This window comes from Manis javanica, chromosome 5 (genome assembly GCF_040802235.1).
Source record: "Manis javanica isolate MJ-LG chromosome 5, MJ_LKY, whole genome shotgun sequence".
Classification (NCBI taxonomy): domain Eukaryota; kingdom Metazoa; phylum Chordata; class Mammalia; order Pholidota; family Manidae; genus Manis; species Manis javanica.
Window position 1 is genome coordinate 51871146 of NC_133160.1, and position 22006 is coordinate 51893151.

A 22006-nucleotide genomic window follows, 5' to 3' on the forward strand; every position below is an offset into this window, starting at 1 on the left:
AATAAAAGGCATCCAGATTGGTAAAGAAGAAGTCAAATTGTCACTGCAGATGACATGATATTGTACATAAAAAACCCTAAAGAATTCACTCCAAAACTACTAGAACTAATATCTGAATTCAGCAAAGTTGCAGGATACAAAATTAACACAAAGAAATCTGTTGCTTTCCTATACACCAGTGATTAACTAGCAGAAAGACAAATCAGGAAAGAATTTCATTTACAATTGCATCGAAAAGAATAAAATACCTAGGAATAAACCTAACCAAGGAAGAGAAAGACCTGTACCCTGAAAACTACATGACACTGTTATGAGAAATTAAAGAGGATACTAACAAATGGAAATTCATCCCATGCTCTTGGGTAGAAATAATTAATATTGTCAAAATGGCTATCCTGCCTAAAGCAATCTACAGATTCAGTGCAATCCCTATCATAATACAGATGGTATTCTTCAAGAAATTGTAACAAATAGTTCTAAAATTCATATGGAACCACAAAAGACCCTGAATAGCCAAAGCAATCCTGAGAAGGAAGAATAAAGCAGGGGGGATTTTGCTTTCCAACTTCAAGCTCTACTACAAAGCCACAGCAATCAAGACAATTTGGTACTGGCACAAGAAGAGACCCACAGACCAGTGGAACAGAATAGAGAGTCCAGATATAAACCCAAGTATATATGGCCAGTTAATATATATGATAAAGGAGCCATGGATATACAATGGGGAAATGACAGCCTCTTTAACAACTGGTGTTGGTGAAACTGGACAGCTACATGTAAGAGAATGAAATTGGATTACTGTCTAACTTGATATACAAACATAAACTCAAAATGGATCAAAGACCTGAATCTGAGTCATCAAACCATAAAACTCTTATAAGAAAACATAGGCAAAATTCTCTTGAATATAAACATGAGCAACTTCCTCATGAACATATCTCCCTGGGCAAGGGAAACAAAAGCCACAATGAACAGTTGGGACTATATCAAACTGAAAAGCTTCTGTACAGCAAAGGACACCATAAGTAGAACAAAAAGGCTTCCTACAGTATGAGCAAATATTTTCATAAATGACATATCCAATAAGGGGTTGACATCCAAAATATATAAAGAGCTCCTGTGCCTCAACAAACCAAAAGCAAATAATCCAATTAAAAAATGGGCACAGGATCTGAACAGACACTTCTCCAAAGAAGAAATTCAAATGGCCAACATGCATGTGAAAAGATGCTCCACATCACTAATAGTCAGAGAAATACAAATGAGATATCACCCCACACCAGTTAGGATGGCCACCATCCAAAAGACAAACAGTAGCAAATGTTGGCAATCATGTGGAGAAAGGGGAATCCCCCCTACACTGCTGGTGGGAATGTAAATTAGTTCAACCATTATGGAAAGCAGTATGGAGGTTCCTCAAAAAACTAAAAATAGAAATATCATTTGTCCCAGGAGTTCCACTCCTAGGAATTTAACCTAAGAATGCATGATCCCAGTTTCAAGAAAACATAAGCCAGGCAGAGAAAGACCAGTACCAAATGATTTCATTCATCTGTGTAGTAGAAGAACAAAGCAAAAACTGAAGGAACAAAATGGCAGCAGACTCACAGAACCCAAGAATGGACTAACAGTTACCAAAGGAAAGGGGACTGGGGAGGGTGAGTGGGAAGGAGGGGTTAAAGGGAGTAAGGGGCATTACGATTAGTGCACATAACGTGGTGGGGTGGGGGCACGAGGAAGGCAGTATAGCACAGAAAAAATAAGTAGGGCCTCTATAGCTTCTAACTATGCTGATGGACAGTGACTATAATGGGGTATGTGGTGGGGACTTGATAATGGGACAGCATCCAATGAGTAACCATAATGTTGCTCATGTAACTGTATAATAATGATAGCAGAAAAAAAAATGACCGGAGAAGTGGCAATAAATTGTTGATCTCCCTGAAAAATAAATGTAAATTAAATTAAACATGAGACTCATTGAGAATAAAGTACTAGATTTCCTTTAAAAATTTAATTAATTAGATTTCCTTTAGAAATTCAATTAATCTAACAATTTAAGTGACATCTGTGCCTTCTTGTCATGGAACTTAAGATATGGACTGAACATCTTTTTTATGCCTTGGCAATTGTCCATTCTGAGTTTAGATCAGGTGCCTACATTTTATCATTTGTATTTTCCTTATTATGAAATATCTTCCTTTAATGTGAAGTTTTTTGCCAGCATCATGCTCCATCAGGCATCCTTTCACCACAGCCACTTTATTCATTTATGTCAGGGAAGTTCACTATGTGCCTCTGGTTGTGTATCTAAGTCTCTGGAACAGTGGAGGTGTCTGCATTCCCAGGTCAGCTCTCTTCTCGTCACAGATTCACTTCTAGCATAGCTACTTTGAACACTTTTGTCTATTTGCCAATTCCTCCTTTCAATTATTCATTTTTGTTCAGTCCTGAATGGGCTTATCATGAGAAGATAAGGAAACACCCTAACCACATGTTTTGCTATCTGTAAGTGAACTGCATGTGACAGATGAACAGTGACCAGTCACCAACAGAGTTTGAAAGAAGTGATATGGTGATGGTGTGTATCTATGCAGTATTTTGTGAACTGAAGTGTCAGCATGAAAATTTGTACATCATGCCACAGCTAATACACCATGATGACTGAAATGTAAACAGTATTGTTGAGGGAGACTGGTGCTATTTAACTAAAACATGATAAATGAAATAAATCCAGGCATATCTGAATTGTGCAAAGCAAGGATTGCCTCTTTTGCACGTAATTGGTATCAAGCATATAAAAGCCTGCCCTGCTTCATCCTTGAACAGTATTAAATAGGTATTTCCTTGAGACCTTAACATTTTAATTAATAATGTAATTGCCTAAATTTAAATCTCATTTAAAGCTAAATTAATCTATCTCTAAAGGGAAACATTTTAATTGCTTTACCTGGGCTCCTATCCTTTGCCTTGATCGTACAGGGTTTATATTACAGCTTTTGTGAGCAATATTCTATGTTTTTTAATGATGTCCCAGCTGGTCTGTACATAATAACTTTTAAAAACTAAATTCTAAAACACATACATAGTTCTCCAATGACTTGTGGACTAGAATCATATTTAATCCTTGTTAGGTACCAGTCTAGTTTCAGGAGTCACATTGCTACTCTGTAGGACTTCTATTAAACTCAAAACTATGCACTTAAAAAATAACTTTCTGTTCTATACTAACTCAGTTCCATTATCTTGAATCTGTCAGAGAACTTTTCTGATTTGTAAACTTTGCAAAATTCAAAGTATTTATAATTTTTATGAAAGGAAATTAGTTCTATATGTATATTTAATTTTTTGATACGTCTGTCACTAATTTATCAAAGAAATGCTTTAGCTAAAAAGCATTATTTCTATGGTGTTGGCATCATGTACCAACATGTGAAATAATTCAAATCAAAATATTATTTGGATATGCATAAGGAAATTCATTTTAAGCATTTATGTTATTTTGGTAAATCAGTACTCAATTACAGGCCTCTATTTACATCTATTTATAGATTCAAAAGGCAATTTAGGTCTGGATCCTTAGAGGTCATTTCAATGCCTGCCTTTTTTTATCCAAGCATGTTACATGCCAAGCAATCAACTGAGGACTCACAAAAATTAGAGAGGTATGACATTTTAATAGAGAACGTTCTTAAATGTCTAACTTCATGTGATGAAATGTTGGAATCAGCATCTAATAGATTCTATTTCAAAAACAGCCAGCTCCTGTTGGCTTGCACAAGCTGACTGTGTATATCACTTCCCAGCTCTGTGTCAGTGACATCACGTTGCAGCCTGAAATCAGCCGCAGTAGAGCACTAAATATATCATGGAAACAAGCAGAGCTACAAATCAGGGCTCAGTTCCCCACCCAACCCAAGTCAGTTGTTAAACATTTACCACTGGCGTACCACTGAGTATGGATGTTCACGTTTATAGTGAATATAATTAGCAAAGGCATAATGAAGGAAAACAATAAAGAAAACCTGGGGTTATAAATCATTACACCTGGATTCTAGTCCCAGATTTTTCTATTTACCAGTCATCCCAGGCAGGTAATCGAGCCCTATTTTCTTAGCTTTCTCAACTCTCTGGTATGTATAAATAAATCTACATTACATATTTGGAGAATACATTATGAGAACAAAATATGATAATATTTATGAAAGAATGTTGAAAAACTATAAGCTCTATACATAATGCAAAGTATTATAATTGTTTGGTTCTAAATGGTATAGGTGTTATAAGAAATGTAATGATTTGGTTCCTTAAAACTTAATAGAGCAAAAGACACGTCAGAATTCAGAAAAAGGTCTTATCTCAGGTAACTGATTAGCTCTGCTTTGTTTTAAGATAATAACTAGTATATCATAATCTAGATATCTTTCAAGAGTTTTGCTCTGCTTTTAATTAGTAACTCATGTTATATTTGGTTTTTAATCATAAAGCTGGGTGACATTCTGGATCCTTGTTTTTCCTTCTGCCAGTCTGCCTTGGACTTATTAGCTCAGGCCATTATAGATCTATTTGCTTTCCCTAATCTCCCTACCACAGCCATAAGAATCCTTTTTCACATGAGATCAAAGCCCAAAGTTCCCTGAATGTCATAGAAGATCCTTCACGGTCTGGTCTCTGCCAGCCTCACTGACATCATCAGCTTCTTCCCTGTCTTTGCTCTTAAATCTAGGGTGGCTTGCTCTTTCATACATTCATGCTTTTGAAATACTGTTCCTCTACATTGAATGCCCTACCTCCTTTGCTCCACCCTCCCCATCTTACTGTAAGTCTTCATTGTCCAAATCTTTATATAGCACTTACCTAATTGTTCAAATTTTATTATCTTCCTGTCTTCTCATCTTAGACCATGAAACCCAAAAGAGCAAGAACTTCACTGTGTTCTGCTCTTTGCATTTTCAGGAACTGGCCTAGTATCTAGCTTAGTGAAATTTCTTTATACTTTCACTTCCGTAAGACCTAATATCAGAAAGAATATTAACCATACTATATGAATCAAAATTTAAATAACCAAAATGTAGAGAAAATAGGCTATGCTCACCCTAGAGTAGCAACAGCAGACACTGTCCACAGAATAAAAATGGGAAACTTTTTAGTATAACATGTTCAGTTTCACTTAATATAGATAGTGCTCTATGTTAGCAAAGTATTAGTTTGTTTTAAATTGCTGCTGCTGTTTATAAATAAAAATTAAATAATGACAAATATTAACAGATTTTGTTACCTACTTTTAGTTTGCAAATCAACAAGTACTGGATTTCTGTTTTTTAATGCTGTATCCCCAACCCAAGGCCAGATATTATTTGCAGGTGAGATCTTGTTATACACAGAATTTAAGCCAGAAGTATTGTTCTCCCTCTCTCCTTTGATCCTTCCTTCCTCATTGTATTCCTCCACCTTAGAAAATAGTCATTTTATTAAAATGCTGTAAAGAAGCTTAAAATTAATTATATATTAGTCCTCATGTTGGATTTACTAGTCACAGAGGAAATTACTGTTGTCTGAAGCACTGAAAAATTATCAAATGAGACAAAAATAGAAACAGTGCTGTCTACATTTTTCTACCTACAATTTTATTAGACTAAACACATATATTTTGAGCTCTTATTTTATGTCAGAGTATATATGCTTATCACTGCTCCCCTACAACATGTCACAACTTATGAGTAACACAGTTCTACAAGACCTCATTGTATTTGTGAAATAAGCAATTATATGTAGGTAGTATCCTTGAAATTCCTGCATATTGTTAATTGATAATGTTGTGTTTCCCAACAGTGAGTATGTATCTCACTACATGAGACAATGTGCAATCATGGGAAGAGCCGGCAGAAAAGAGTTAGAAAGAGGCCTTAAGCAAGGTCTTCACTTTTACTGGAAGAAAAGAAAAATACCCTTTGATTCCCAGTTGTGGAAATGTAATAGAAACATGAGCTCCAGCCAACAGACTCTTCCCAGTTTGAAACAACACAATTCTATTTTGTACTCTAGTAATATGCCTGAGAACTTGCACATTGTTCCTCTTAGGAGGCCCTTTTAGTTTACTGATTGCACATAATATATATTAAATTTTAAAAAATGGGGAACTGTTTTTAGGTTTCTTCACACAATTATTCTAACCAACTAGCTTGGGTATAAGTGCTAGTTCCTTTTTGTCACCTCTTTGTCAACCACAGTATCTGGTGATAGGACTTGGCACCTATCATCTCAAGCATAAAACTAGTTAGTCTTAAACAAGAAACTGATGTATTTGTGAGGATGAAAATGGACTCAGATTTTTTCCAAAGGGGATTTAGATTTTTTATGTTATGTATTAGTATTTAGGAAAGAAACATCTCTGGTCTCAGCATCTGAAAATGAAAATTGACTAACAGTAAATTCCCTCAGTAAATTGAACTAAGAATAAAATTATTACCTCATAAAAGTATTTTTTCAGTATATTCTATTGAAAATATTTTGAATTTTCAAGCTAATATAACAAATATAACAACTGGAGAATTCAAGGGAAGCATCAAAGATATTAATGCTTTTTTTGGTGTTTTTTCTGGCTAGAAGATGATATCATAGCTAAAAAGATGTACTTAATGAAAATCACAGATTTTGTACATAATATAACTTCAAATAATTGGTTTTACATTGAGTTTTCCATTCTTGGATTCATAGGTAAGCAATGGATCTATTTCTTAGCACACTTTTAATCTTAAAAGTTCTTAAGAACTTATCAGAGTTTGTTGCTAAATGGAAGGGAATGACATGATTACTATAAAAATACTATTAACTTAATAGTAAGATCAGATTCAAGTATCTGAATTTCATAAAATGTATTTTTAAAACAAGTATTTTTCAATAGACAATATAAATAAGCAGAATGACATGTATACACATATGTCATAAAAACATAAGACAGCTATAACTTGTTAATTGCTTGCTATGAATATGGCCCACATTAGCTCAGTGACTAAGATGTATTTCTCTCTCTTTTACATAAAATAAATACAGAAACCCAAAGAATTAAAGTTATACAGAAAGGAATTTAACTTAGGATATAGTACTCTAAAGTCACTGTAATTTCCATTATGCCAAAGCTAATATACTTAAAAAAGTATAAGAATATATTAATTTATTCCCACTACAGAGAAGTTCCTAAAATTGCACACGTGTTTTTTTTCACAATTCTTCTATTTCCTTTTTCTTCCTCCCACTTTTTCCATGCTTCTATCCTTTTTTCTTTTATTTGAACATTAAGGCAGCAAGTTGAATCACCATATTCATTTCATGGTGTATGTTAATAACTTTCTGATGCAGGAGCCTCTCTTATTCTATTCTTTTGTTTTATGCCCAGTCCCTACTCCCACTTCCTCTCACTCACCAACAGGTTTTCACTCTAATATGTTCAAAATATACATTCAAATATACATATATCCATGTAAAATATTTGGTATTTATCTTGTGTGTCCCTTTTCAATATTTACATGAATGGTGATGTGATAAGCCTATTTTTGTTCCTTACATTTTTGTTTCTTGTTGTCAGCTTGTTGATTTATGTTCATTTAGCTCATTGCTCCTTACTGCTGCATAAATACTATAGAATAATCTATGTGACTTATCCATTCCTGGAGGCGTGGATCTTGATTTCTTCCAACTCTGCTGCCACAAAGAAATGAAGTGACATCTATGTCTCCTACAAATATAGCTGGGTCTTGAAGTACTGCCAGATTGCTCTGCAGATAGGCTGTACAGTATGTACCCCTATACCTGTGCATTTGAGTTCCTGCTTTCTGTTGACAATTTATCAAAAACTTTAGAAACCAAGAGATCTCTGAATTAAATGTGTTTATTGAGTCTTTACAGATGCTAGCCAGAAAAAGGACTGAGTCATGAGACAGGATGCTTTACCAGCATTAAGGCTGGTTAGCAGAAACAGCTTGTCCACCAGACTCAAGAAATGGAATGCATTTATGAAGGGTCTCAAGGAAAAAATTGCCTTAAATTCACATTGGCTACAGATAAGGAAGGTGGACTCACACGAAGGTGGGGAAAGTCCAGGGATAGATAGGTGGTTAGTCCATAAGAAGGCTCGTGGATTGGCTCTTAATGATGGTCAGACACTGGTCAGATGCAAAGAGGATGCAGTGGTCCTGGGGACCTTGTAGATGATTTCTGAAGTGACTTCATACAGGAATGTAGAGTTTCTGGTTAGCTACAGCCCACAGCTATTGATTGATTACCTTCCCTTATCTTTTTCCCTCATTCTCCAGCATTTATGTCACTTAATTTCGGACATTTCATAATTGTTTCTTATCACCACATACTTGACAACATTTTATTCTATACATTAAAATGTTTTCGCCATTGAGAGGAGTAAAAACATGTCTCTGATTGCTAATGAAATCCTTCTGTTCTTCCTATACTTATGTGACCACCTTCTTTCCCTAACTTTCTGTAAACTGGTGTGGAATCCAATTTTTGCTCAGCTTTGATTAACACAAGAAAATTATAACTAACAGTCATACCTGATGAGGATCTCTGGGAGAAAATAATTTTGTTGATACATTACTTTGAATTCCTGTTGTCTTTCTCAGCAAAGTCAGCTATGAGAAGGACAGAGAATATTCACATTCTGATCACAAGAGTAAACTGAACGATATACATCACATTGAAGTCTTAATTCCACTTACATTTACAAAGGCTTTGCTTTTATGTTATAACAATTCCATTATTCAGTATTTACTAAAAACATGAGTTTGTTAAATAGAATTTTACAGCATGTTGGTAGCAGGTAAGGAAAACACAAATATTGAATTAACTATTTCCATCATTAAGTCACTTGCTCTGGCTATTGTACAAACAGGTGCCTCCAATTCAATTACAACTATACCTTTGATTAAATGACTCAAGTTCTAATTAAAAACTGACACATGTTTAAACTTATTATCATATTTGTTAAATGGTTAGATGTATTTTAGACTATGTACTTCAAAGTGAACATTTACCTAAATATTATATATTCAACTTCATTTTACAATTAAAAATGCAATATATTACAAAAAAATTGGGGCTAATGAAATTAAACCTTAAAATACAGGAAATTTTTTAAGAAATATGAAATATGAACAAATGTGAAATAAAAATAATGTTCTTATACAATAATGCTCAAATATTCAAATGACACTACTTTAATCAAAATTAAGTACTATAAGTTAAAAATGTGGTAGATTGATTAAGGTCTACAAAAGTCAGTTTACAAATCAGTTTCTGAAGATTAAGTAAAAGCTTGCCCACTTGCCATTTTATTCACTTACTTTTCAATTGATTTAGGCATTGATCCTCATTAGCTATAAAAATTGATTTCCTGAGAATATTCACTATTCTGAATCTGCTTCCACTTTTTCTCCTTAATATTAACACATACGTTATTTTGTTTTATTATCCTCCAACTTCATCAGTGCTTAAAAATTTATTTCCAAGAAATAAGATACATTTAATTTTTCATAACTTTTGCTGTTTTCCCATGTTAATGAAATGAACAACAATATATGTAAGGGGTATATTATGATATATGGTATAAACACACAAGACTTATTTGGATTTGTTTACTTTTTCTCCTTTAGGAAAGCTATTTAAATCTGAGGACTTAACTGACTTTGTACATTTTTTTTAATGTTCTACAAAGATAAGCCCATAGACGTGCTCGTAGGAAACATTTTTCAGATAAAGATGTGTAACACAGGAGAAACTCCTGTGAGTATTGCTTTACTTTGTAAATACCAGATATTTTAGGAAAATAATATATGCCTAATATAATTACCAAAAAATGGTTTACCAAGCCAAATGTGATGAGTCCATCCATTTTTTAACTTTCCATATCCTAAATTTTTACTGACTCTTATGCCCACTAAATGAAGAAATGAGGAGCCAAAATGCAGTTTAAAGTGGAAACAGACAAAAATCGTAAACAGGCAGAAAAAAATAATAAAGTGGTAGACATAAATCCAAATATGTCAATATTTACATCAAACACAAATGGTCAAAATATACCAGTTCAGGGACCAGTCATCAGAATGGATAAAAAACACTATGGAATTACTTGCTGTCTATGCTGAGTTCAAGCATAATGATATAGATAGGTTAAAAGTAAAAGATGGGAAAAAATTACCACACAGTCACTAATCAAAGGAAATCTGTGGTAGCTATATTAATATCAAAGTAGACTTTAGAGAAAACAAGTGACAGGAATTAAGAAAGATACTATACACTATAAAAGGATCAAATCACCAAGAAGTCATAATAATCCTAAAAATGTATGCATCTCATAACTGAGCCTCAAAATACACAAAGCAAAAGGTGACACAACTGAAAGGAGAAATAGATTAGTCTAATATAAAAGCTGGAGACTTCAGCACTCCTCTCTCAGTTAACAGAACTGGCTGACAGAAAACCATCAAGGAGATAAAAGAATTGAACACTATCTACCACCTGAATTTGATTGATATTTTAAAACAATATATCCAACCACAGTAGAAAATACATTCTTTTAAAATACACATAGGACTTTCACCAAAATAGACACACCTTGCATTATAAAATAAAGCATAACAAATTTTAATTGAAATGATAAAGGTTTATTCTCTGCCAATGGAATCAAATTATAAATTAATGACAGAAATATAACCAAAAAAATCTACAAATACTTGGAATTTAAACAACACACTTATGAATAAACCATGAGTGAAAAAGGAAGTCTCAAAAGCAATTAAAAAATACTTTTAATTGAGTGAAAATGAAAATACAACATATCAAAATTTGTGAGATTCAGCTAAAACACTGCTTAAAGAAAAGTGTATAGCATGACATTTTAATCTTAGAAGAGATGAAAGATTCCTCATTAATAATCCCAGATTCTACCTCAAGACACTAAAAAAGAAGAGCAAAATAAGCCCAAATCAAGCAGAAGGAAGAAAATAATAACTATAAGAGCAGAAAACAACAAAATCAAAAACATAAAAGCAGTAGATAAAACCAATAAAACCAAAAGCTGGTTCTTTGAAGACAGCAATAAAACTGATAAATCTCTAACAAGACCTACAAAGAAAACCTGAAGACATAAATTACCATTAGAATAAAAGTGAGAATATCATGACATATGTATGTTTATGAATATGTGTGTGTATAAATGTAACAAAATATGCACATTATCTATATGCTGAAATCTCAAAATCTTGAAGAAAGACTAGACATACCATGATTATGGAAGGCTCAATATAGTAAATATAAGAATGCTCTCAAATTGATATGTGAAGTAAACACAACTCCAATCAAATCCCAGCAGGATTTTCTTTGTTGTATATAGAAAAGATGGTTTCTAAAATTTTGAAGAAAAAGCAAAGGAACTAGATTAGCTAAATTGATTTTTTTTAATGAAGTTGGAGGCATCACATACTCAATTTTAAATCTTACTATAAAGCTACAGTAACCAAAACAAGCCTTTATAGACAAAGGGGTAAACATATAGACCCATGGAACAGAACAGACTATTCAGAAATAGTCAGTCAGTCCACATGGAATAGAACAGTCCTCAAAATTTTGCCAGTTGATGTTTGGAAAAGGAACATACACAACTCAATGGAGAAAGAATAGTTTTTTCAACAAATATGTATTTGGATATATATATGTATTTATATTTATATTATATATGTATTTACATATATATAGGTTATTTATATATATATATAAAAGAATCTCAACCTAAACATCATACTTGATACTAATATTTCAAAATCTCTCATCTGTCTAAAAACATAAAACTATAAAACTTTCAGAAGAAAATATAAGACAAAATCTTCAGGACCCAGGTGAAGAGTTCTTAGATGTGACACTAAAAGCATGAACCAATTTTTAAAAATTGACAAATTTGACTGCATCAAAATTAAAACCTTTTGTAATATAAGATTTACTGAATAAGACACCAGAGACTATGAAATAATATTTGTTAATTCCATATACAGCAAGGATTTGTGTTCAGAATATGTATTGAATTCTCAATACTAACAGCAGGAAAACAAACACCCCAACTGAAAAATATATGTGAGACTTGAACAGACACTGCCAAAACTCTACCAAGGTAGTTTCTCCATTACTGCAGTAAGCAATAAACTCATCTTTGCTTTATCAACAGGTTATTTGGGGGGAATTTTTTGGGCAGCCAGCATTTGACAATACCATCTCAGTGTAACTTTCATTAACAGCTTAGAAAATATTACATTATTTGCTAAATTTGACTCAACTTATTTTATCTAACCTTAATTTTTTTCAAACTAACTCTAGACTATTTGTTTTACAGTTATAAAACAGTCCTTTAGTACTAAATTTTCCTATATGTCAGTACTGCATAGAAATGCATTTAAATAAACCTGCTATTTAAAAAAGAATTATTATATATATAAATTTGAGATGTATTTTTATGAATTTTCTATATACAGAGTATATAAAATAATTCTCAGATAGCTGTCATAATAATTTCAAATGTTTGTTTGTAATAGGAGTGTAGTCAGAGGTCATCTTTCTTATTTTTATTTTTAAGGAAATAAGCCAAATCTCTTTCTACTAAATATAATATTGGCTCTTTGTTTTACTCATACTTTTTTCTATTTAAGAAGAAATTGAGGAAGGTGTAATTCACTATAGGAGTTAATTGATGAATATGGGGAAAAAAGAATAATGTGGTCTGAGAGAAATGGAAAGACAGGAAAGTACATAAAACTTCATTTCTGTTATTAGAATAAAAAAGAAGAAAATTATAGTTGCTACAACAGTTACATGATTTTCTAAGAGTTCAGGAAAATACATGCTTTACCTGAAACCCTTTTGCATCTCAACTGTTTTATTATTCTTGTGAAGAAAAAGTTAGGAATTAGATATTTTGTTTAAATTTAAAAATATTAATACAGTATTCTGACAAAAACCAAGAAAATAAAAAATTCTGCTATTAGTACATGCAATGAAAAGGATGATTTGGGTTTTTACAGAAGATTGTTGTTTCTCTTGCTTTTTCCCCAAGAAAAATGTGCAGAACAAAATAAGCAAATCCGTATTCAATATAAACCATCTCTTTTCCAGAATGTGGGTATACAGTCATCACTCCCTGGATGAGAACAACATTTCAAAGTAAGATTTTGAAGTGTAATTTGAGCAATACACAGTGTTTTGTGAGACTGTAAAATATTATTTAGAAAAGAAGTAATGAGAATATGAGAGACTGTAACATATGGTTGTTTAAACACACTTCGTCTGATGGCAGAACTCTGTATACATATAATTTACAGAGCAATCATCTTTTCAAGACCCAAGTTATCTGTCGTAGTTAGAAAAGTTTAGCCTACGTAAACTTCTTTGCCTTACTGTTACCAGCTGTGCAATTCAAATAAGACTAAAAAAGTGCTTTGAAAATCATAGTAAAATTCACTAGTCTAATATTCAAAAATATACAAGAATATTTTTAAACTAAAAGGCCTCTTGTTGAATTTAGATGTATCAACATTCTTCTTTCAGATCACTGTACCAGATGAACAAAAATTCAGCATTCTTTGGTTTTTAGTCATTCTTAAATTTTCCATCACTTTGGAAACAATGTAATTTATAATTGACTTAGTATCTTGGTGGGATAGAAGAAGCAAAGACTTTGGAGTCAGAACACCTCGTTTTTAGTTACAGTAAATTATATATAGGATATGTGACAAGATCTAACACTCTGAGTTTTCTTCATCTATAGACAAGGATTTTAATTAGATTATTTACGTGAAGATTTCTACCTTTAAAATACCATTGACATTTCTACTCCTCTTAGTTTGTTCACAGAACAAAACATGATTGCTGCTTTAATCCTTTGTCTTTTGAAATGAGAGAAGTGCATATACCCATCCTCCCATCATTTCATGCATTAGTTATGACCAGTCCTCTATCCACCTTTTCCATTCTTGCTCTATCTCTATGTATTTATGGTACTGTACTCTTTGGAACAATGCCTGGAACATAGTAGGAACTCAGTAAGTGTTAGCTATTAGCTATTAGGCAAGGTGGAATTCAAGATTTAGAATGTTTGTTAAGACAAAGAAGTACCTGGAACAATGAAAATTTAGCTATTATGAATCTTCATGCAAAAGTAACATCAAAATGCATAAAACACTGCCGCAGGTGATGCAGAAAGAAATTGGTCTATGCTATTCTATTTGTTGGTCCTGTTATAATGGGATTCTTTTCTTCCATTTTATTTTTTCCCCAGAAAAGATATTTTAACCTTACCTTTGATAGATTAAGTAGAATGTTTATCTAATCACTCAGTTTTGATGTTTAACCTTAGTTTTTTTCCCTATTTATGCCTTATACCACATAAAATAGAAATAAATAACAATTTAATGATATGTCAAATGTGATTGTATTTATATAATTTTTAAAATTTCAACAGGATATCTATTATTAGGAGTTTCATAATTCTAATACCTTCTTTAAAAATGATCAGAATCATTCTTTGTAAAAAAATGGCTTTATAAGAATTAGATTACTTCTCAACTTTCTTCGTGTGGATAGGATAAGAGACTATATCATATTTAAAATATTAAGCCTTTGATAATAAAGTGGTAAGTATAAAAATTAATATGAATATACAGAAAATTATGACATTTGTTATTCTTACTTTATATCCTTACATTCTTATTTTTTTTAATTATATACATATAAGTTCCTGATATACACTCTCAATATTGTTTTAGAAGAACCAGTATTTCCTTTTCCTTTTTTATCATATACTGTGAACATACAATGAATTTGGAGACAATAGATCTGAGGTGGAAGCCTTATTCCCATAAATAGATGCAGTAATATAGATGAATTTCTAAAACATTATGCTAAGTGAAAAAAGCCAGATGCAAAAGACTATATACTGTATGATTGTGTAAAAGGCAGATCCTAATATCTCATTATGATTTTAATTTGCATTTCTTTAATGACCAATGATGTTGAGCATCTTTTCATTGTCTGTGCACATGTATATATATTTGTATAGATCAAAATATATTTTTATGAAATAATGGGCATTCAAATATTTGTCCATTTAAAAACCTGGGTTGTTTGCCTGTTTATTTTTGAATTGTAATAATTCTGTATATAGTCTGACCATAAGTTTCAGCATATGGCTTGCCCTTTCATTTTCTTAATGGTGTTCAGAAAAATCAGAACAAAAGATTTTTCAGTGAATGAGAGTTCACTCCACTCAAACCTCTCTCTCTCAATATAGTTATATCATTAGCTAGCTTAGTATTCAATTATTTTATAATTATGAGAATATAAACACTATTTGCATTTAAACAATGTAGTATACTCTTTCTACTCTTCCTTTATTATACAACTCTTTTTTTTGGTATTTTAAATTTGCTTTATTTCAGTGTACTTATCATTAATTCACCCTCAAACTCCCTTTGAATTATCTAAATCTATTTTCAATATGTGGAAACAGTAAAAACATCGTGAATAAATATAAAATATTTTTGAATGTTTTTCTGCATTTCTAGCAGTTCGTAATTTTTAAAAGTGTCTCCCCTGTGTTTTCTGACCAGCTCTAGTAGTTATCTTAGGAGCCTATTGAGAGTTCCTTTCATCTTTCTTTCAAGTTGATTCTCCCATTTTCTGTTTCCCAAATCTGCATCATTCTTGGTTTGCTTGTTTGTTTCGGTAAAACACACCCACTGGCAATTTCTTGAGAAAGATTGTCTGAGAGGTAAGTTCTTGAAGAACTAAAACACTTAGAAATGACTGCAGTCTATCAAACTTGTTAGATTGGTTGGGCAGAGAATTCTGAATTGGAAATAATTTCCCCCTGATTTTGAAGGTATTCGAGAATGTAGCTGTTGAAAAGTAGTTAAAACCATTCTAATTCCTGTTTCTTTGTGTAAGACCTATTTTCCCATGTGTTAACCTTTTGAAATGTTCTTGTATTTAAGTTCTTCAATTTCATGATGATGCTATGGATCTATTTTTATCTATTGTGCTTGGTATTTGGTGGGGCTTTTTAATCTGAAAATTCATGCTTCCATTCTTGAAAATATTCACAAATTATTTGTTGATGAATTTTTCCTTCTATTTTCTCTGCTCTTTAAGGAATCCTTTCTCAAATGTTAGATTTCTTAGGTTGATGTTCTCCTTCTCTTTCTCCTTCCTATTTTCTTTCTTTTGCCTTTCTTTCTGGGATTTTTTTCCAAATTTTGTCCAACATTCTTTTTAGTAATGCTTTATTATTATTATTATTATTATTATTATTATTATTATTATTATTATTATGGGGATGGTGGTTTTCATTAATTGGTTTATTTGTTGATTTTTGTTTGTTTTTGCTATTATGGTTTTATTTTCTGAGAACACTTGGTTCTTCTATTGTCATTGCCTCTTTTTATAATATTTGGTTCTTATTTTATGATTGAAGTAGTTCCCACTTAACCTTCTGACGATTTTAACAGCTTTAAAAAAGATTTGTTCTTCCTGCATAGGTTCTGTTTCCCCCAAGTTGCTTTTTTGTTGGTCTCTAACTCTGTGTATCTAATGATCATAGATTTATGTTCAAATGGAGAAAGCTGATTGGAGGCTCTGAGGAATGGCTGGACCTGCCAGTTTCACTGCATTGGGAGGAATGGCTAGGCTATTTCCTTAGGGAATCCCTATGTCAGTACCTTTTGGTTGTTTCAGGGTCTAGTGAAATTGCTAGAGAACCTAGGAGCCAAGTGGGCAAAGAGAGCTGCGGCTTTCAGTGTTCCCTTTGTCAGTATTCGCTTATTTGTACTGTTGGTCCTCATTCTTATCCCTACCCTAGTTTGAGTTTAGGTGCTCTCTGCTTTGCCTTTTCAGAGAATTACCCTTCAAGAGTAGAGAAAAGAGAGTCACCTCGCTTCCGTGGATGGGATTGGGTATCTAGAGCTTAACCACCCCTTAGACAGACTTGTAAGCCATTCTCATAGTTTTGCCCCACATTCACCCCATTCCTAGCAATACTGGGGGGTTTTCCCTGTGGACTGCCTCTCCATTTCCCATTGAGGTACAGTTTTCTCAGACCATTTTGTTGCTATTGTTTTCTGTCCTATTCTATTTGTAAGATCATTTATTTTTAAATGTCCCTTACTGTTATTTTAAGTGTGATTTCAAGAAAGTGAAAGTGAATAGTTGTGTCTGATTCATCCTGTTTATTGGGCAGAGTACTAGTTCATTCTTAACTTTTACTTTTCAGCCTATTTGTTTAGTTTTTAACTTCAGAAAACAAAATTTTAATTTCCAGCACTTGCAGTTGTTTCTTTTTATGTATATGATGTCCTATTTCCCTGAGGAAATCAATTACACCTAAACATTAGTACATTAGTATAAGTGGAATTCGTTATTTTAACTGCTTCCTATTCTTATTGTCCATTGTTAATTTGGCATTACTGCCATCTTCCTCTGCTTCTCAGGGGAAAGACTGGAAGAAAGATACCTCACAGAATGTCTTTCCCCCAAAAGTTCCATGTTAGATTCTATCAGTGAGAGAAATTCGCGGTAGACAGGGAAGACAGTCAGAAGGAAGCGGCTGCCTGCTGTGGGCAGGAAATTGACGTCAGTCTTGCTGCCAGAAAGTGAGGTGACTGGAAGCTTCTGGCTTCCAGGGTTCTTTGGAAAATAGCCCATGGTTCTGCTGACGCAGCTGAGATCATCTGCAATGGCTTCTTTGTAGCCCTTGTACTTCCAGGTTTCCTGAAAGAGGCTTCCTGACCTTTGCTCTCCCCATCTTTCCAGCAATTAAATTCACCTCTAGTTTATTCTATCGGCATTAAATCTATTTTTTTATTCAAAATACCTCAAGCGGCTTCTGTTTCCTTGAGTGACTCAGTTCAGTTCTGTTGCTCCTTGTGTTTCACGCCCCAAACTGAAATTGTCTTTCTTACTTGTTTTTGAGACTGTTCTCTCTGGGAATGCTAAGTCTGTTTTCTACAGCCTTCCCACAGTATTTACCGGGGAGAGATCAGGACTTCTACTACTCGGAGTATTCAGTAGCTTTTCTTCTGAGTAGGAAGACCCCACTCTTCTGGGGTTTTGCTTTTCTTCTCCACATCAAACACCCACACTCACTGTTTCTGCCAGAAAACTCACTTCTGATGTCTCCTGCTTGGCATAAGCATGGATAATACAAGGTGGCCCTGAGCTTGGGTCATCCTTAGAACAACTCCCTTTTTTTAGTAGCTGCTCCTGTGTGCTTTGATTTTTTTGAATGCCTTCCTTTCTAATCCAGTCTCATCTACTTCCCATCTAATAGTCCCTCTGAATGATTTATACGGATGAAAGTGTGTCCATATAGGATTACTTTTCCACACTTTAAACAGTAAAAAGGTACAAAATATATAACCAGAAGTATGTTCTATTTATAAACACGCCACTTCATCATGGAAAATTGGGTGCATTTCCATGAAGACAACCCTGCATTTTGAGTTTCAGTTAGACTTGGATCATGATACAGGGATTTTTTTTCAGTTTTTACTGGCACCGAGATCTGCAAAAATTTGAAGCAAAGATGAGATATAGTAAGGCACAGGAGGGGTTTTCTACAGTGCATATCAAACAAAGATATCCAAAACATACTATACCTCAGAATACGATCCTCAGCTGCTTTGTGAAAATACGGGAGATCAGGTGGCAAATTTTCCAGGAAACTTCATCTGTTACCCTGTCAGGTGTCTTTGCTCTTCTCATAGCTCCTTTCAGAATATTTCCCTTCTTTCCTGCAAGAAGAAAAAGACCACCACCCCTTTCTTTCCCTCCCAAGTAAGGAATTTGAAATGCTTTCAGCATCCTTCACTGTAACTTTATTTCCCCATTAAAAATAATTTGAGGGGTGGAGCCAGGATGGTGGCGTGAGTAGAGCAGTGGAAATCTCCTCCCAAAAACACATACAGCGATGAAAATATAACAAAGACAACTCTTCCTAGAATAGAGACCAGAGGACACAGGACAACATCCAGACCACATCCACACCTGCGAGAACCCAGCGCCTTGTGAAGGGGGTAAGATACAAGCCCCGGCCCGGCGGGACCTGAGTGCCCCTCCCCCCGGCTCCCGGCGGGTGGAAAGAAACCGGAGAGGTTTTTTTTTTTTGGCGAGTGCTTTCTGGAAGCCTTAAAGGGACAGGGACCCCATTGCTAGGGAGGCAGGGCGGCGGGACCGGTGAGCGGGTGCCTGGGACCGGCGCCTGAGGACTAAGATTATGGCGCATTTTTCCCTACGGGAACAGTGGGCGGGTGCCTGAGACGGAGGAAATCATGAGTTTTTCCCCTTTTTTTTTCTCTTTTTGGCGAGTGCTTTTTGGAAGCCTTAAAGGGGCAAGGACTCCGGTGCTAGGGAGGCAGGGCAGCGGGACCGGTGAGCGGGTGCCTGGGACTGGCGCCTGAGGACAAAGAATATCGTGTGTTTTTCCCTGCGGGACCGGTGGGCGGGTGCCTGAGACTGGCGCCTGAGGACAGAGGAAATCGCGCATTTTCCCCCTTTTTTTTCCCTTTTTGGTGAGTGCTTTTTGGAAGCCTTAAAGGGACAGGGACCCCATTGCTAGGGAGGCAGGGTGGCGGGACCGGTGAGTGGGTGCCTGGGACCGGCGCCTGAGGACTAAGATTATGGCACATTTTTCCCTACGGGAACAGTGGGCAGGTGCCTGAGATGGAGGAAATCGTGAGTTTTTCCCCTTTTTTTTTCTCTTTTTGGCGAGTGCTTTTTGGAAGCCTTAAAGGGGCAAGGACTCCGGTGCTAGGGAGGCAGGGCAGCGGGACCGGTGAGCGGGTGCCTGGGACTGGCGCCTGAGGACAAAGAATATCGTGTGTTTTTCCCTGCGGGACCGGTGGGCGGGTGCCTGAGACTGGCGCCTGAGGACAGAGGAAATCACGCATTTTCCCCCTTTTTTTTCCCTTTTTGGTGAGTGCTTTTTGGAAGCCTTAAAGGGACAGGGACCCCGGTGCTAGGGAGGCAGAGCAGCAGGACCGGTGAGCAGGTGCCTGGGACCGGCACCTGAAGACAAAGAATATCGCACGTTTTTCCCTGCGGGACTGGTGGGCAGGTGCTTTTTGGAAGCCTTGAAGGGACAGGGACCCTGGGTGCTAGGGAGGCAGGGCAGCAGGACCAGTGAGCGGGTGCCTGGGACCGGCGCCTGAGGAAAAAAAAAAAAAAATACGTGTTTTTTCTTTCTTTTTTTTTTTTCTGTTCCCTCTCTCATTGTTGCTGTTGTTGTTTTGCTTTGGAGAGTGCTTTTTGCAAGTCTTAAAGGGGCAGGACAGGACACGTAGACCAGAGGCAGGGAATCTGGGGATTTCTGGGCACTCTAACCCCCTGGGCAACAGGGAGCACAGAGGCCCCTTACAGAGATAAATAGGCTCCCAGCCGCTTCCCCTCCAATGGGGCTCCACCACTTTGGAGGAGCAGCCCCAGCCAGGCCACGCCCACAGCAACAGCAGAGATAAACTCCATAGCAAATGGGCAGGTAGCAGAAGCCCTGTCTCTGCACAGCTGACAAGCATAAGTCACTAGAGGTCGCTATTCTCCCAGGAGAGGAAGGCCACAAACCAACAAGAAGGGAAGCTCTTCCAGCGGTCACTCGTACCAGGTCTGCAAACCATCTCTATCACCATGAAAAGGCAAAACTACAGGCAGACAAAGATCACAGAGACAACACCTGAGAAGGAGACAGACCTAACCAGTCCTCCTGAAAAAGACTTCAAAATAAAAATCATGAACATGCTGACAGAGATGCAGAGAAAAATGCAAGAGAAATGGGATGAGATGCAGAGAAAAATGCAAGAGCAATGGGATGAGATGCAGAGAAAAATGCAAGAGCAATGGGATGAAGTCCGGAGGGAGATCACATATGTCAGGAAGGATATCACAGAAGTGAAACAATCCCTGAAAGGATTTATAAGCAGAATGGATAAGATGCAAGAGGCCATTGAAGGAAAAGAAGCCAGAGAACAGGAACGTATAGAAGCTGACATAGAGAGAGGTAAAAGGATCTCCAGGAATGAAACAACACTAAGAGAACTATGCGACCAATCCAGAAGGAATAATATTCGTATTATACGGGTACCAGAAGAAGAAGAAAGAGGAAAAGGGATAGAAAGTCTCTTTGAAGAAATAATTGCTGAAAACTTCCCCAAACTGGGGGAGGAAATAATCGAACAGACCATGGAATTACACAGAACCCCCAACAGAAAGGATACAAGGAGGACAAAACCAAGACACATAGTAATTAAAATTGCAAGGATCAAGGAAAAGGAAAGAGTTTTAAAGGCAGCTAGATAGAAAAAGATCACCTATAAAGGAAAACCCATCAGGCTAACATCAGACTTCTTGACAGAAACCCTACAGGCCAGAAGAGAATGGCATGATATATATAATGCAATGAAACAGAAGGGCCTTGAACCAAGGATACGGTATCCAGCACGACTATCATTTAAATATGATGGGGGGATTAAACAATTCCCAGACAAGCAAAAGCTGAGGGATTTTGCTTCCCACAAACCACCTCTACAGGGCATCCTACAGGGACTGCTCTAGATGGGAGCACTCCTAAACAGAGCACAGAAAAAACACACAACATATGAAGAATGGAGGAGGAGGAATAAGAAGGGAGAGAAGAAAAGAATCTCCAGACAGTGTATATAACAGCTCAATAAGCAAGCTAAGTTAGGCAGTAAGATACTAAAGAAGCTAACCTTGAACCTTTGGTAACCACAAATCTAAAGCCTGCAATGGCAATAAGTACATATCCCTCAATAGTCACCCTAAATGTAAATGGACTTAATGCACCAATCAAAAGACACAGAGTAATAGAATGGATAAAAAAGCAAGACCCATCTATATGCTGCTTACAAGAAACTCACCTTAAACACAAAGATAAGCATAGACTAAA

At 35.4% G+C, this 22006-nt stretch overlaps 1 protein-coding gene across 1 annotated transcript in view; it reads left to right on the forward strand.

Moving 5' to 3' along the window:
- Nucleotides 1-13230, forward strand: part of MGAT4D (MGAT4 family member D) — a 48216-nt gene extending 34986 nt beyond the window's left edge. The window contains 6 exon segments of the mRNA XM_017676318.3: nucleotides 3552-3687; nucleotides 5289-5362; nucleotides 6602-6717; nucleotides 9666-9701; nucleotides 9704-9799; nucleotides 13112-13230. Coding sequence (XP_017531807.2) covers nucleotides 3552-3687; nucleotides 5289-5362; nucleotides 6602-6717; nucleotides 9666-9701; nucleotides 9704-9799; nucleotides 13112-13230 — 577 coding nt within the window.
- Nucleotides 13231-22006: the final 8776 nt, after the last annotated feature.